The following is a 17,740-nucleotide window of genomic DNA, read 5'->3' as shown; positions in this document are numbered from 1 at the left end:
TCCTACAAATTATGTTGTTTAGGTGATGCATCATTAATCCATTTCTCTAACTCAATTAGAGAAACTGATTAATGATTGCATCCACAAGTGTGCAATTGGATTTGTGTCAACGGATTTATAAATTGTAATTTGTTGGCCAGGCAATCTTCAATTCCTCAATAGTCTAATTTTGATGCTAATGTGCCTACTTCAAGCACTGTCCACAATGAACATTATTTACAGAGCACAAGACTATGCCTACAGTTCCATAGACTATATTCAGGAGTATATGATGAACAGTATGTTTCAACATTCTCATCCATCATCACTATTGAAAGGATGAGAGTAGTAGCCCCACAGTAGCACTCCTGTTTCTTTGCACAATACTATACAGCTTACACCAACCTCTTTCATCAATAAGGTGTGATCGACCTGTTTTGCAGATGATTCATTGCTTTGCCATGTTTGGACTACCTTTGATAGACATTACTTATTAGCACAAACAGCCCACAAGCTTTGCTGTTTTGTAAATACTAACATCAAGGTGTCTGGCTATCACAATTTGGCTTTTGTTGAAGTAAGACGAATCCACTGATTTAATCCATTTGCATACTATAACTACTAATGATTGTGCAACCTTCTATCAGCTATTGTATACCTGTTTAATGACCTTGACACGTCACTGTATATCTATAGGAACAGTTCTTGCATTGACAAGGGGTGGTCATAATATTTTGGCTGGTCACTGTAAATATAATATACTACTCAATACTTAACTAATAAACTACAGTATAATATAAGCTTATATAGCTTTGATTTAAAAATAATTAGTGAAAAATATATTAACAGATAATCAATATTAAAATGTTATGCTTTTATAATTTTCATCTAATGAAATATAATTACTTTCTAAAAATTACTTGCTTTTTCTAAATTTATTAATGGAACCATTAAAAAATGAATAATTACAATTCAGTTTGAAATAAAAAATATTAATATAAAACAACTTTTTATTTTCTTACCAATGTAAAAATACATTGTCCAGTGCTAATATCCCACATTTTTATAGTTTTATCTCTAGATCCAGAGAGAAGGAATGGTCCAGTTCTAAAGCCACGTTTATTCTAAAATATAAAATTAAATATTTGTAAAGAATAAAATTAATTATAAGTATTAGTTATGCAACGAATATTCGGCTAATATTTGGTATTTGGCCTATTTGGTCTATTTTTCGCTATTAGGCTGAATACTGAATATTTAATCACTATTTGGCCAAATACCAAATACCTAAAAACAGGAGTAAGAAATAACAAAAACACAGTAAATTAATCATTTTGGTATTTAGATTTAATGTTATCAAGTTAGTGTTGTTTGTTTATATTTATTTATAACTTATAACCTGAACAAAATAAAAAACGAAATAATAATAGTCGCATGTATTCACAATTTATAATTACAAAGATCATCACATGTATACACCTATTCATTCAAGAATCGTTGCACATCTCAGGGTCTGACCCTGCCCACCCTCTTTTTAAGTGCTTGTCTTTGCTCTTCCCTTTCTCTTTCCTCTATTGCTCTAATCCACATATGCCTATGCATACATCATAATGTGTGCACACAATACTTTTGATTCGTCACTTTTCTGTCGTAGATTTCCTATTTTACAATTACATAACTCATAGCCTGGTGATAATGGAGAAAAGAGACAGATAAGACGTCGGTAGTCACAGTTATGATTTCATAGATTTGAGACAGCTTGGTAGCCAGAATGGCCCCAGGCTTTCGCCCGTGCACGCTAAGTGACTTTCATTACAAGCATTTAGCTTTCTGAAGTCTATGAGAACAATTATTTGGCATTGACAGCCGCAAATTTTGCGCCAATAAGCTGCTTCGGCTTGTTCAATTATGTTATCAACTCAATTTTATATTAATTTTCACATTTTCACTTCGCAGTCCTTCTCTGTTCTTTTTCCATTATTTACACATTTAGGTCATTTCATTGTTATCCACATTTGATATCATCACTTATCACATACTGCCATGATGCTCCTGTCTGTCCGCTACGACTGTCAAGAATTAATGCGATTGGCAAAGTGTAGTGACAGCATGCCAATAGAGAGCAGGGTCCTTGCCATAATGCGATTTGCACAAATTTTTGTGTGTGTTAATCAAGCCAAATAGTTTGGCCGAATATACTATTCATTGCAACATTAATAAGTACGTAATTTGATTATGCACTTACATCAATTCCAGCAGCTTCATTTATAGCTGGTGATGCAGACTCTGGAGCCCAAGCAACACATTCTACAACATGGTCATGTTCTCTTAATTCTAATTTACATTCTTTTGTAGTGACAATCCAGACTCGAACAGTCTAAACAAAATTTTCAAATTTTTGTAAAAATTTAATTTTTTGTTATTAATATATTTCAGTAGTATTTAAAAAAATATATATACATATGCATGCATACACACACATGCCATATATAGCAACCTAATAGTTTACATATATCTAAAAATATTATTTCATGTTATTGAATTATTTATGTTCAAAATTATCCAAATTAATAAATTATTAATTCAGATAATTTACTGGAACATTCATTTGTCCTAATTTTAAAATTTATTTTTATTTTTATGATTTGACTTTTTTATTGAAAAACATGAATAATTTCAATAATGTATGTTTTTAATTCAAGTAAGAATGTTAAAACTGAACAAACTTCAACAGCCAATCCAATATACATTAAAGCAATACACCAACCAAAGCCAAATTATTGGGTAGCGTAATTGGCAACGCATCTGCACAGTAAGCAGGAGTTGTGGGTTTGAGTCCCGCTTCGGGTTGATTCTTTTCTTCCAGTTTGTTCTAAATTATTTAATTAAAATTAAAATTATTAACTTTAGCAAGAGATGGTTCCTAATGCCTAACTCTAGTATCAAATTATCTTATAAATTATTATTATTATAGCCATCTCTAGCCCGATAATTCAGCTTTGGTTGGTGTATTGCATTAAAACTGAGTTACATAAATAGGAAAAGTTTCATTCTGAAATATAAGAATTATATGATAATCATATTTATTAAATAATTTACTCTAAATTTAGATACTAACTGATAGTAGTAAAACAATAGATGTTTTAATGGTTAATAAGTTTTGTCAAAGATTGAGTTAAGTATACATAATGCATAGCTCAATTTATGTTAGCGTACGAACTTTGGCAGCACCGGTTACAAGGTTTGCAAGAGAATTAATTGGTTTCACCCCGGTGTGTATAGGTGAATTGTATCAATCTATGTTTATTTTATATATCATTATACATATTATTTATATTGTTAGTGTTTTATTTTTGTAAAAATAATTTACAATAAATGAACTAGTTTGCTTATTGCAGTTGTTTCAAAATTGAAAATTGTCTGAATTAATAATTTATTAATTCTGAATTATTTATTATTAATTAATTTGAAACAACTCCAATAAGCAAGCTTGTTTATTTATTGTACATTATTTTTACAAAAATAAAACACTAACAATATAAATAATTTGTATACTGATATATAAAATAAACATAAATTCAGCTACACATTATAAATACCTAACTCAATCTTCCAATAATTTTTATGAATTTTGTCAATTGATAAACAATCCTTTTATTGTATAATTCACATTATTCAACCATTTATTGTTTTACTGCTCTCAGTTAATATCTAAATTTAGAGTATATTGTTTAATAAATATGATGATGTCAACTATTCAGTCATTTCTGATCCTTGGTCACCATATGGATAACACTTCTCCAATGCTATCTGCCCGACAGCTTCCTTCAGCTGCCATATTGTCATGCCACATGCCACAATCAGCTTTGATTAATAAATATGATTATCATATAATTCTTACATTTCAGAATGAAACTTTTCCTATTTAAGTAACTCATTTTTAACATTCTTAGCTGAATTAAAAACGTACATTATTGAAATTTTTCATCACTTTTTTCAATAAAAAAGTCAAATCATAAAAATGAGAATAAATTTTAAAATTAAGACAAATAAATGTTGCAGTAAACTTTTAGTAACAATAAAAGTAAATACTTGATCATTGGAACAGCTGGCAAGCAATGAGCCATCTTGATTTACTCTAACCATTCTGACCCATTCTCGATGACCAGTAAAAGTTTTCACACAATATCTAATGTAAATATCAATAAGTTTTTTTTAAAAGTAACATTTAAAAAAATGTTCCAATAATTAAATATTTATACTAACCCAGTGGCAACTTCCCAAATTTTTATTGTCTTATCTCTGGAAGATGATACAAGATGATCACCACTAGGCATAAATGAAACAGAAGATACATTGTGATCATGCCCTAAAAAAACAAGACTACATGTTATACATATTTAAATTAAATAAAAATCTAGACCACTAAAATATAATAAAGATTTAAAAAAAAACCACAAGTTTCACATTATCTGATCATACAATGAACAATTATTTTTTGTGGCATTGTCACAATGCCAGGCTGCAAATTTTCAATCATATTTTTAATTTGAAATATAAGCTCTCCACCTCAAATTAATACTGTAGTGTCTTGCCCCTGTACAGCTTTTCCTTTAACAATAGAGTTGTGCCAGTCATCTATTAACTGCTTTCAGGAAAAATTTTTTTGAATTGAAATAATGTGACTTCCAGTTTGCATCAGAAGTTCATATATAGTTAATTGGGGCCTCCTGCTGCTAAGGTTTCCATATCTGGTCTTGTTTTTCATCTATCTAACTCTGTTCTAGAGATTAAGGAAAGACAGATAGATGGATGACAGTGGGAATTTATAGGCTTACAATTTTTTCAAATTGCAACCCAAAACTGATATCAATGTTAGAAAGGAAATGAAGACTGAATTTATATTCTTATTCAAACAACAAAATACAGAAATTGTAAAAATTTTCAAAATAGGAAATTTTATAAATTAGAAAAGTTGATTAATTTGAAGATGAAAAACATGCATTTAAATCATTAGACAGACAAAATAAGAGAGCTGAATAAAGGTCACAAATTTCTGATAAAATTTAAGCATTTAAAATGTTTGTTACTTTAGTTAAAACATACATCTTATGGTATAATCTATTATACTAGTCTGGTTTCATTAGTATTTACTATTATGTTATAGTTTTATTTTTAGTCAGTATAAAATATTTGTTTATATTACTTATCTATTTTAAATTTTATTGTGGGGAAAATGTAATAGACGATTTTTTAGCAACATTAAAACAGCAATCGGAACATCTTATTAAAGAAATAAAACTAAATATTCCATTAGATTCTTGGACTGTTTTTTATTTTTGAAAAGTACAGTAGAGTCCTGTACAAAGCGAGGGATACGTTCCATGCTGTAGGAAATCGCGTTATATGGGATTTACATTATCAGATCAATTTATGCAAATTCAGGCATGTCTGTAAATTGTAATGGTTGTCGCAATATGCTAATGAAATGTGATTCAGTTTGAAATATTATTTCATTGCAAACAGACTGTTAGTGTTATACATAACTAATTTGTTTCAAATAAAGTTTCTTTTAATAAAGGAAAGTCAAAACAGACTACAGATAACTTAATTATAAAAGAAGTATTGTATGCATTATAATAATATTTTTATAAGAAAAATATATATTTTAGCCATGCATTCGGAAATAAATAAAATACCTGAGAGATTGAGAAGAAAACATATAGCTCTGGATGACAAAATTAGAATTTTGGATAAATTGAAATCTGGTGCAAAAGTGGCAACAGTGAAGATCCTTCTTACTCGTCTCGTGATCTTTACAAATGTTCCGTTAGAAGGTCCGTCGGAAAGTCACACCTCCACACTCAATGATTAGTTATATACAGTTTATTTACAAATATTTACAAAGATATACACTATGCAATAGCATTACGTACACTACAGTATCGAAGCTGTGATGCAGCACGTCGACTTAGCTGGCCTGGGAACACCAGTCACTCTTCCGGAGATGGCTTAACCTCGTGGCCGTCCGTCTCTACAACAACCTTTCTCCAGAGGACTTTCCAAGAGGAGAACACTCTCTCTATCTGCCTCAAAGGTCTGCCTGTTGTTAGAGACCGCCACGTACCAGGTCCCTCGCCCTTTCTCCTCGCTTTTTTTGCCACCCTTCCAATTTAAGGGATTCTGGCCCTGCCTCCTGCGACCAATCACTTCCTTCCCCTTCTTAGAGCCTTCCAAGACGTCCGCCCTATCTCCCGCCGACGTAGCTCACATTTGCGTCCGTGCTTTATTTATTTTTGTTTTCTCAAGCTGGCCGGCACGTGGCCAACACATTGACCCTTAAGTGGGGACGCTCCACCTTTGATCCTTCCGGCCGTTTATGGCCCCAGCTCCAGGTGGGAGCAATTATCTCAGTCGGGCGATTTCTTTGACTCAGGCCGCCAAAGGCGACCTTTACAGCAACCATTGCTAAAGAAATAAACTTACAAGAGTCAACAATTCGAACAATAAGACAAAATGAAAGCAAAACACAAGCCATATTGTCTAGTACATCTTTATTATTAGATTTGAAGAAAGTTCCTCGAATAAAAGACATGTTACTGCCTAAGATTAGGCTTACAGACTCCTGGTTTGACGATGTTGTCCAAGTGTCCTGGCCAGTTTGTCATTTTGTCCTGATTATTTGGTAAAATTTTAAAAGTGCAGAATATACAAGAAGTAAAAATAGTGCAGCCTTGAGTAAAATGGCAATTTGGCAAGTACCCCTCTGTTACACTCACTGTTGCCAATCTAAATATTCTGTATCTAGATCTAAGTACTTTTAACGTTGTCTAGATGTTTTCCCCAAAATTTATAGCATATGGCCTAATGAATTTAGATGTTTTATTTTTTCACAGAATTTATAATAGCGCACAGCCTATGAAAACCAGATATTTTTATTTTTATTTCATTTTTTTAGATATTTTGTTTCAATTAGAGTTGGCAATCTGAAACTTACAGTGGCCATGTCATTGTAGTGCTTGTCATATCTTAGTCAAGTTCAAACTGCTGGTTGGCATTTGCAATTATTTCGTACTGTACATTAAATTCATTTAATCTCTAAAATGCCAAAAATAAACCAAGTTTTTACTGATGACTGAAAAAAAGGCTGTGATCATACTGACCAAGGGAAATATGAACTGTGCTTTTCAGAATTTTCAGTAACTCATGGTGGGAATTCAAACATTAAAAATCACTTGAAATGTGTGAAACATAAGGAAGAAATAGGAACTTCCTCAAATGTATTGTCATATTTTAAATGTACTGATTTAAGTGACAAAGAATTTTTAAAAACTTCACACTAGTGATAAATATTAATAACTTATCATAGGTACTTATCCTAGTAGGCTTAATTTTCTGTTGAGAGTATTTTCTCAAAATTGTCCTGGTTTGAGAAAAAAATATTATGGTAAGCCTATCTAAGATGGAAAAAGTGTTTGATGATATAGATTAAAGATTGTTACTCGAGAAATATACTTGTAAATAGTGTTGCCATAAAGCAAAAGGCACTCAAGGTTTACTAACATTTAAAAGATTCTGAGAGCGTTTCATCTAATGAATTGCATAAACCTGAATTTAAAGCCAGCACAGGATGGTTTGACAGATTCAAGAAGAGATTTTCTTTGCGTAATATGAGAATTGTTGGAAAAAGTGCATCAGCTGATACAGAAGCAGCTCAAAGATTTCCCGAAATTGTAGAGGAGGGCAATTATATAGTGGAACAAGTCTATAACATTGATGAATTTTCTCTGTATTGGAAAAAAATGCCTGGCAGGACATATATTACAAAAAATGAGACTTCTGCTTCTGGTTTCAAGGCGTCAAAAGACAGAATAACTTTGGTTTTGTGTTCTAATGCAGCTGGAGAACATGTAACTAAGCCAATATTAATTAACCATACATTAAATCCACATGTAATGAAAAACGTAGAAAAATCAATGCTTCCTGTTCACTGGTGAGCCAATAAAAAAACATGGATTACATGTGAAATGTTTCGAAATTGATTTTATAACTGTTTTGTATGATAGGTCAAAGATTATTTACAACGAAAAAATTATTTTTTTAAACTGTTGGCTTCACTGTTCATATATAAACAACTGGTAAGTGTATATTTCTGCTTTTGTAAACAAAAAATCTGAAACTAGGTGAAAACATTAAATTTATCTTACGAATTATAAGGAACTGTTTATCGTACTGTATGAGTACTAGTTGCAATTTTTTCGTCGCGTTATATGAATTCGCATTTTATGGGATTTTACTGTAAAAGTACTTGTCCAATATAATTAATCTGTATTTTTAAAAAAATATTCAAAAAATAAAAATTTCATATTTGTTCTAACAGTTTAAAATGCTAGTTGAAAGTCAAAATGCTAAAATTATCACGATACATAACCTGCACTTAACCTGTCTGTGCTTTTTACCATAGTAACATGGGGTCAGCATTCCCATCTTTAATCTCCATTTTTCTCTATCCAGGGCATTCTCTCTCCTCCATTCCCTCTCTCCCAAATCCTCTGCCACCTTGTCTCTCCATCTCAGCTTCAGTCTTCCCTGTTTCCTCCTCCCTATTACTTCCAACTTCCTAATCCTCTTTCCTAAATAGTCCCCACTTCTCTCCATATATCTAAACCATCTTAATCTACTTTCCTGCATCTTCTTACAGCATCCACCTTGACTGTTCCTCTTATGTAATCATTCCTAATTTTGTCCTTTTTCATTATATCATACATCCATCTCACTATTCTCATTTCTGCTGTCTCCATCATCTTTTCCTGGGATCTTGTAATTGCCAACATCTCAGCACTGTTTATCATTGCAGGTCTTACCATGATTTTGTATAATCTTTTCATTTTATTTTCTTATCACACAGCACCCCAAACAACTTTCTCCAGTTCAGCCATCCACTTTGAACTCTATGCTGGATTTCTGTACTCCAGGGTTTATCATGAGTTTAGGTCAGACCCACAGTAAAGTGGTCAGCTAGTTAAAAATAGGATCTGAAATAGCCAGATCAACATTTTCACCATCTATAACAATTTTTGAAATTCTAATCTGGATTTGAATGATTCTTCTAGAGTGGCAAACTAATGTCTTTGATGCTTCATTCATCAGGCCAATTTTAAAACAATATAATTGGAGGGAAAAAATGCAGAATGTCAAATTAAATATTTAGGATACACAGAATGATAATATGACAGAGTTTCGGGTAAAAGTTTAAAGATTTTAGAAAAAAAAATTTAAAAATATTTGGGATAAAAGAATAAAAACACATGAAATGATCATATATGTGAACCATAAAAAAAAAAGGAATACAAACAAATACAGAAAACCAAATCACAAAGATGAGGAAACAGTTAGCATGATAGATGAGCATGATAATACATTTCATTTTCATTAACACGCTAACAAACATTGATTTTTGAATTTAGTAACTAATTTGGATAAGTTTTCCACAGAAAAAAAAATTATTCTTATACTCTTGTGCATTTCAAATATATAATATTCTTTCCCAGTTCACAAGTAAATATAGTGTTCAAAATTTGTAATGTTTATAATCAACATAGGTAATAAACATTAATAATAAAACTTATTTTCCATACATAATAATAAACATATATTTAAATAAAAAATGTTTTTGTAAAATTCTTGTAAAAAATTTGTATATTATTAAAGTTCAATAATACGATTTAAACTGATATGAAGGATTAATTAAGGATAATTATTATTATCTGATACAAAAGTATATTATTATTTTTATTGGAAAATTTTTAGTTTATATAACTTACCACGCATAGTTCTGATACATTCATAAGCTTGAAAATCCCATAATTTAACTGTCATGTCAGCAGAACATGAAACTAAAAATATTAAATCATTTAATTATTATGCAACAATTATAATAATAAAAAAAAGATCTGAAATGAATTCAGTACAGAATTCTGTTTTGATAAAGAAGACAAATATAAATGAAAAAATATAACTCATAAAACAAAATAAATACATCTTAGCTAATTCCAAAATTATAATTACAGTGCGAGTACAAGAAATTGTAACAAAAATAAAAACATCTTGTTACAGCAAGAGTAATAAATACTTTAAAAACATTAATACAATACAGTAAGACCCCACTTAACGCTAATTTGATATAACGTGGTCTGCTCAAAGCCTTAAAAGAGCTCAAAATTTATGTTGGTTTAAATTATTGCGGCATTTTATTGATTTGTATATATGATTATTTATGAACACAAACCAATCAGAAAAAGGTGGAAAAAAAATACACTTTCTTTAAATCTATGTTTGTTTGGTGCAATTTTGGAAAAAATATAATATTATGGATGCCATAAGCAATATTGGCTTTGCTTGGCAAGAATTAACTGATAAATGCACGAAGTGTGGAAGAAGTTATGGCCGAAAGTATTCAAGAATTCTCAACAAGACGAGCATATTGCTGTATCGTTAGGTTGACTTTGGTCAACCTAATCGATACAGCAGAACTAGGAGATGTAGACGAGCAGGATATTGAAGAGTTACCGCTGGTTTCTGGTGAGAGTCTTACCAATGACAACCTTCAAGAACTGGCAGAACAAGGAATTTGTGTAGAACTGGAAAATAGAGATTCTGAAAACAAAGAACCCAAAAAATTTTTCTACAAATTTTCTTAGTAAAAGTTTGGTAACAATAACCAAAATCATTGATCAAATTGTAGCAAATGATCCAGATTTCGAAAGGAGTACAAAAAGCAAAACAAGGCATTTTGGATGCAATCTTCTGATACCGACATTTGCTTAAGGAAAGAAAAAAAGTGACAAATGAAACTTCATGACTTTATTGCAAAAACAAGAATTTCAGAAAAGTTAGGACCTTCATTACAAAAAATTAACTTTACATTTCTGTGTACATATGTTTGTGTGTTATTTAACATATATTATTATGCAAATTAATATAAAAATAACTTAAAATTAAAGTAAAATTTATTTATTTTTGGTTGCATGTTCCCCTATCCCTATTTACTCTACGTTAAAATGACCTTGTTTAATGCTGTTTCATTTAGTGCTTTGTTGTCTAGGAAAACATCTCCCGCATTAAGCGAGATCTTACTGTAATTAAAATCAATAAGCAAAAAGATTTTAATTAATAATTTTTGTTCTTTTAAATATCAAAAATTACATATTATTGCCATTAAAAACAAATTTTAAATGGTTTTTATAAAGTTTACCATTATCTGCATAAATTTAAATATAAATCTAGAAATTTTAAATAATTACAACTTTTCTTTTTCTTGCACATACAGTTTGGAGAAAAAAAAATTTTAAAGTAAATAGTATATTTAAATAATTTAATGCCTATATATAGGCATTAAATTATTTAAATGTAATATATAGGCATTAAATTATTTAAATGTATGTATGTATATTATATAAAACAATAAAACATACTCAGCCATTTTCCTGTGTGATCAAATGCAACATCTTGTACAGAATCAGTATGACCTTTCAATGTCTTTTCATAATCACCAGTTTCATAATCCCAAACCTATGATTATTTTTACAAAACATTTAAGAAAATTTCTTTAACCATAATTAAAATTTACATTTTATTTCAAATGTAACAATTTTCTAATTTGTCACTCACTTTTATTGTAGCATCTTCGCTAGATGATACCATAACACTGAAAACTGGATGAAAAACAACTTTTGTTACAGGAGCACGATGGCCAGTTAAACAATATCGTTCAGGAGGGCGAGGAATCCATTCAGCTGGAGAGCGTTTTTCTCGTGTTGGAGCACCAGCTATAAATTCTTTTTCTGCTTCAGCAAGTTTTGCTTCTAGATCCATAACCTAAAATAGTTTTTCTTCTAATATTAAAATTTAAGTTGAAATCCTTTATATTTAATATTTATAATTACAATCAATTTATGATGATAAAATACAGTAATACCTCCATTTATGCAAGTAATTGATTCCACAAAAACCATGCATAACTGAAAACCATGTAAATGGATCACAGAAAGATGTTTAGAGATTTGTTCCATATTCTCAACTACAGTATTTTACTATTGCTGGGGTAGAAAAGTTTTAACTAAATTTTTTTCAAATATTCATCTATATAAGAGGTTATTGATAACAAAAAACACTTTTTGATGTAACTATTATTTATTTCCATAAAGTTAATTACTTAAAATTTAAAAATTTTTCAACTGGAAAATGACTTCAAAAGGTTTATGTTAAAACCATTTAAAGTCACATGGTCATGAATAAGCAAGCTTTCAGACACACATTAAGAAATTTAATAATCTGTTTAATTGTAATAATGATCAAGATTTATTATGAATATTAAACAGGTTAATCGATATTATTAATATAATAAAATAATATCTATATTATTTTATTATTTACAATTGATATTTTACATTTTAAATGTTAATGATTAAATTAATTAATTATAAAAAAGAAATTTAATAGTTTTGTTTATAAATCTTTGATACCTATATATACCTAAAAAATGTATTATAGATTTAAGTAAAGTAAGAAATTTATTTGTGAGTCACTTTGCCAGTTGATTGAAAATTTGTTTTCAATAATGACACTCTTACAAAGAGATCAACTCCAAACAAATTTATTATTAAAAATAGGGGGTGCAGTTAACTAGTCTTGGCTGTTGGTGATTTTACTTTTTTACTAATATACTAAATTTTTTAATTTTAATACACCAGTCAAGTGAAGCCAACTAGAATTAAGTAATACAATATCCTTGAGACAGTATTTTGTTCTGAATTATTCTCAAATATGTTTCCAACAACTCCTCCTAGTGATATGTCTCAAGTTTGGAATGGCAAGAAAGGAGCAAAACACTACAGTTCTCCAAGCAACCTGAGAGCTAAATGTCTGAAGCTTGAACATTATTTTAAAAAACAAGAAAACATATTGGAAGTGGATGGAGAGGGTTTATCTTTCTTGTGGCAATACCTGGAGTCAACCTTAAGTGCAGCTGTGGTGAAATTGACAACTATAAAAGACAAGCTCACCAGTCTGGAACAGGTTTATTAGGCTACTCTGTCTCAGTAAAATCATTGGAGAGTGAATGTTCTAATATTTGATCATGATTAGATAAACTAGAGCAATGAGAATAACTTTTGCTTAACAACATTGGTGAATTGCATGCTTTTGCCTATGATAAACATATTAAAGCTTCCTGGAAAAATAATTTGATGTTTAATCACAGTGTTTCATGAGAGTTAGAAATTTTTGATTATATGATTAATTTTCTGTCCAAAAAATTAGAGATTGACTTTTCTAAACAAGACATAGTCGATATTTCCTGTAACGGGAAAAACCATAAATTTTATTGTATTCAATTGTCATCTTGGAAAATCCAAAATTCTTTACTTCAGAAATTTAGAATGTCATTTCAACAAGTTGATAGAGATAGATGAGCAATGTTTACTTTGGCACCAGATTTGTCTGCTAGATCAAGTTTATGCCATACAAAATTGGTTTCTTATTTAAAAGATTATTGTTCTGTGGGGAAACAAGTCTATTTACGTGATAATGTTTTATTTATAGATGATAAGTATTATATCTTTTCTACCTTGAAATCCTGTCTCATTGATTTTCCTCCTCCTTTTTTATTTTAAACTTTTCTCATATGTTGGTCAATCCGACAGGTCTATGTGGGTTCACCAGGAGTTCGGATGGAGTTAAACCTCCTTTTTCTCGGTCAACAGGTCGGTAAAACTTGCCCACTGTCAAGGATGGTTGTCCAGTCTGGAACTAATTGCTTGTCAGGTCAAGTGGAGGAGGAGAGGGGGCTCGTTGATAAGACAGAGGCGATATTCGAATAAATGACACCAGATAAAACAACAAACAGAATTTATTATTAGACAATAAAGAACAGTTACACAGGATAACATCGATAGAAATATTACGCACTAACTTAGGAGTTTCCGAACCCGAGAGAGAGTTTACAAATAAGTGGTCATCATACCTCAACAAGGATCATCAGAGGACTGAGTCCGTTCAAAATCCAACTGGCGACGGTGGAGAGGCTTTGAATTCGAATGGAGGCGGGAGCCACGAACGACCCCTTAGTCCTCGCTCCTCTCCATTTTATTTCATTCCCTCATTAATTTTCTCTCCAATTAGCGAATTTCATCTTTAGTTCCGTTCTGACTCAGTTTCGAGTTTCGAGGGGAGAGGAAATACAGTCATTCCCCTAAGACGGGTTGGATTTTGGTTTGGAATTTGGTTGTTGATGTCGGAATTTGTACTAGGAATGGAAAGATAATAATAAAGACGAATAGAAATTTAAATTTAGGTTTTGCCGGTAGATTCGGATTTTCACATCTATATAGCACATGACGTCACTCCGGGACACAACTTGGATCTAGGTTGGACTGTTGATCAGATTCCTATCTTTCTGGAATTGTAATGGATTTAGTTCAAAAAGTCTGGTGATTATAAGTTTTATGTGTAACTGTCCAGACCTGTTATGTATTAGTAATGATCTGAGGAGGTTATTGCCAGCCAATTAGAATTTTTGTGTGCTACCAGTGGAAAAATCTAAGGGCCCAAGTAGGCCTAGTGGTGTATCCTCTTCTTTAATGAATCTAAAGGTTATTTTAAGCTATTGGATTTTAATCTAGATATATTTGTGGTTAGTCTAACACATTCAAATGTTTTTGCTTCTCAATCCATCTTAATACTGATTATTTATGATAGATTTCAAAAACAGCAAGACTTTTGTCTTGACTTTTTCTCTAATATTTTGGAAACTTGGTCTCCGATGTTTGATGGAGTGGTCATTTTGGGGGATTTCAATGTACATATCAGTTATGAAATTGACACTTTTTGAATGTAGTGTCACGACATATTTACAATGCAAGGAAATCAAAAGATCTAAAAAATGACACTAATGGCAGGCTGTTTTTACAGTGGTTAATTGACACACGACCTTATTCTTCTCAATGGGCAAACCAGAGGAGATTATCGTGGTGAATTGACTACTCTTTCAAGTATTGGTAGTTTGGTTATCGATTTTGTGATTGTTTCTCAAAGCATATATCACTTAATAGTGTCTCTGAAATTATATAGTTTGGTTATTTTCAAATTGGTACTTACTTAAAAATGCCTCATATATAATATACTTTGTAACAAATAACAATATGTATAACAATTAAGAAGAATTAATAAAACCAATATTTTGAATACGAATGTTAAAAATAATTTCAGATTAAATTATAACACTATACTATACATGAAATCTATATATACTGTATATACTTAACAAAATATCAAATTATGTTAAAATTTCTTATATAATATAATGATAATTAAAGATATAATTACTTTCTTTTGGAGCCTGATAACTGAAGTCCATTTTTTCTCTAATAATCCAGTATACTTTTTATCAATTTCCCCTGGCTGCATTTAAAAAACAATCAATCATCAAGACAAAAAATAATCAAATTTTTTTATTTCTTTATAAATTTTAACAACAATTAAAACTTTATTTTATATAGCATATATTTTTTATAATCTGAAAAGATTTTCAAAAATGACAAACTATAGTTCTAACTTTAAGACTGTTCAAAGATTAAACAATCATAATCAAATGATTGCCTTTTTGATTAAACAATAAAAAAATAAAAATAATCTCTTACTTTTCTCTAAAAAAACCAATAGTGATGAAATAGTGCTTATTTCAAATAAAACAAATAAAGTAGAATGAATACTACTAACAAGTTACAAAAAATAAGCAATACATCCAAAGCAATTAAAGATTTTCACCAATGTATACAATTGCAAATTATTATTTGTACATTTTATCTGTAATCAAGTTACTCAAAAAAATATTTAATCATATTTGATATATTAAAAACTATTGTCCCAAATTATTATTATTTGTAAACAGTTAATATAATATTAAATTATTATGCCTTTGTGTCCTTTATCATAACTTGAATTTATCTTTGTATATTAGTACATTTATCAATTAACAGGACTTATTATATTGAAAAATTATGGATGCAGATATTTAGTCTTACAGATCAGAAATAATATTTTTTATTTAGTTCACCTGGAAATAGTTCCGGGTGAACTAAAGATAAATTCAAGTTAATATAATATATATTTATGAATCATATTTCTGTGAAGTAGCTGTCAGAAATAAAATTATCCTGTTTCTCAAAACACAGAAGAAATAAGAAAGGTTCCTATCAGTTAGTATAAACCTACTCAGTTCAGAAAATTATAAAATCATCAATAAAAAAATTAAGCAAAAATATAACACACTATACTTTCTGTATCACATCAAAAGTAGAGCATCAGATCATTTTGCTACTGTTGATGGGAGATCAGCTTTAGAATCAAATTTAATTTTTAAAAATGTTTGATCAAATTTCATTTTTCAAAAGTTTATTTTTGTGTTTGTAGAAGTTAAAAATTAATTGCTATAATTTCATATAGATAACCCAAATTGGTCTATAATATACAATGGCATTTATTCTGTAAAATATTTCTCGAATGGTTATAAAAATTGCCATATAAACTGACCACTGTATACTTGTCTACTCCACACCTCCAGAACAGTTATTGAAAGTATGATACTTACTGATAGGCAATTTAGCAGGCTCCAACTAAAACATCGAACTATTGCTTTCCCATTACATTTCATTGTTGATGTAATTATAAAACAAATAATTAAAAAAATTCAAATGTACTATACCTATTAAATAAACTTTTTTTTATCATCAAATTTTTCACATTTCTATAATATTTATTAAATAATATCCATAATAATAATAATAATAAATAACAATTCTCTTACTAGACTCCATCTTATTGAGATGACAGAGCTTAGTACTTCCAGTAAACCATAGAGCAAAGCCAATGAAAACATAAGCTTCCAGCAGAGTCAGCCATGATAGTAAAGTCTTTGGAGAGAAATTACACAGAGTGATCTATAAGAAGCATCTCACCCAGAATGTACAGCTTTGAACTGTCTGTTCATCATGTCAGGGGCAGCTGATTTATAAACACTTAGTTTAAGCATACCCACTCCTAAAAGGATATATATATAAAAGAATATAAAAGATTGTTTCATAATCACAGTATGATGGATATGTTGCCTGAGTTAACAAGTAAAAGCTCTTGTTCAAAAAATCCGCCACTGTTTCCCCAACCACTAGGATAAACACAGCACTGGCCCGAGTTTGACTACTGCATCACAAACACAAACATATTCTGCCACCTCACACACACAGAACAGAAAACACATATCAACCCAACCATACTGCTTCAGTGGCAATCCAGTCACTGACCTTCAACTTCAAGGCCTGAAAACCAAGCCAACAGATGAAATGGATTCAACATATGAATGAATTCATCATCCATACCTACTATACTATTATAAAACTCAAAACAAACTTGACAGCATAAACAGTCACTACTATCTATGGGAAAGTCGTCCCTATTTAAGTGTTAATACACACAGAAAACTTGGAACACTCTAGATTATTGGTCAGATGTAACACAGGACCAACTACCAGTGTTTAGTAGTTTTATCCACTTGGGCACCAGTAGATCAAATTAAATATTGCTATGTCACCCCAAAAATAAAGCATCAATTCTATCCACAAATCATTTTATCACTGTTCACAATACATTAGTTATTATAATGATTAAGTCAAGTTTTTGAATGAAATCACCAAGTTACAAAGCATCA

The 17,740-nt window shown here is 30.2% G+C and overlaps 2 protein-coding genes across 5 annotated transcripts in view; one reads left to right on the top strand and one right to left on the bottom strand.

Moving 5' to 3' along the window:
* LOC136985018 (SMC5-SMC6 complex localization factor protein 1-like) overlaps nucleotides 1-17,740 on the top strand; it is a 386,884-nt gene that overhangs the window by 195,746 nt on the left and 173,398 nt on the right. The gene's annotated exons all lie outside the window — the stretch shown is intronic.
* Nucleotides 1-17,740, bottom strand: part of LOC136985024 (lissencephaly-1 homolog) — a 111,157-nt gene that overhangs the window by 6,756 nt on the left and 86,661 nt on the right. For all 4 annotated transcript variants that reach the window (XM_067282211.1, XM_067282210.1, XM_067282213.1 and 1 more), the window contains 8 exons: nucleotides 15,364-15,438; nucleotides 11,650-11,856; nucleotides 11,454-11,550; nucleotides 9,804-9,875; nucleotides 4,246-4,348; nucleotides 4,072-4,168; nucleotides 2,225-2,356; nucleotides 1,002-1,103 (listed from right to left, as the gene is read on the bottom strand). In XM_067282211.1, the coding sequence (XP_067138312.1) occupies nucleotides 1,002-1,103; nucleotides 2,225-2,356; nucleotides 4,072-4,168; nucleotides 4,246-4,348; nucleotides 9,804-9,875; nucleotides 11,454-11,550; nucleotides 11,650-11,856; nucleotides 15,364-15,438 (885 nt within the window). The remainder of the gene's footprint in view (nucleotides 1-1,001; nucleotides 1,104-2,224; nucleotides 2,357-4,071; nucleotides 4,169-4,245; nucleotides 4,349-9,803; nucleotides 9,876-11,453; nucleotides 11,551-11,649; nucleotides 11,857-15,363; nucleotides 15,439-17,740) is intronic.

The sequence above is a fragment of the Centruroides vittatus genome, unplaced genomic scaffold (genome assembly GCF_030686945.1).
Source record: "Centruroides vittatus isolate TY-2023 unplaced genomic scaffold, ASM3068694v2 contig_943, whole genome shotgun sequence".
Classification (NCBI taxonomy): Eukaryota; Metazoa; Arthropoda; class Arachnida; order Scorpiones; family Buthidae; genus Centruroides; species Centruroides vittatus.
The sequence above is the reverse complement of the archived record's forward strand: the minus strand, read 5'-3'. Positions and strand labels throughout refer to the sequence as shown.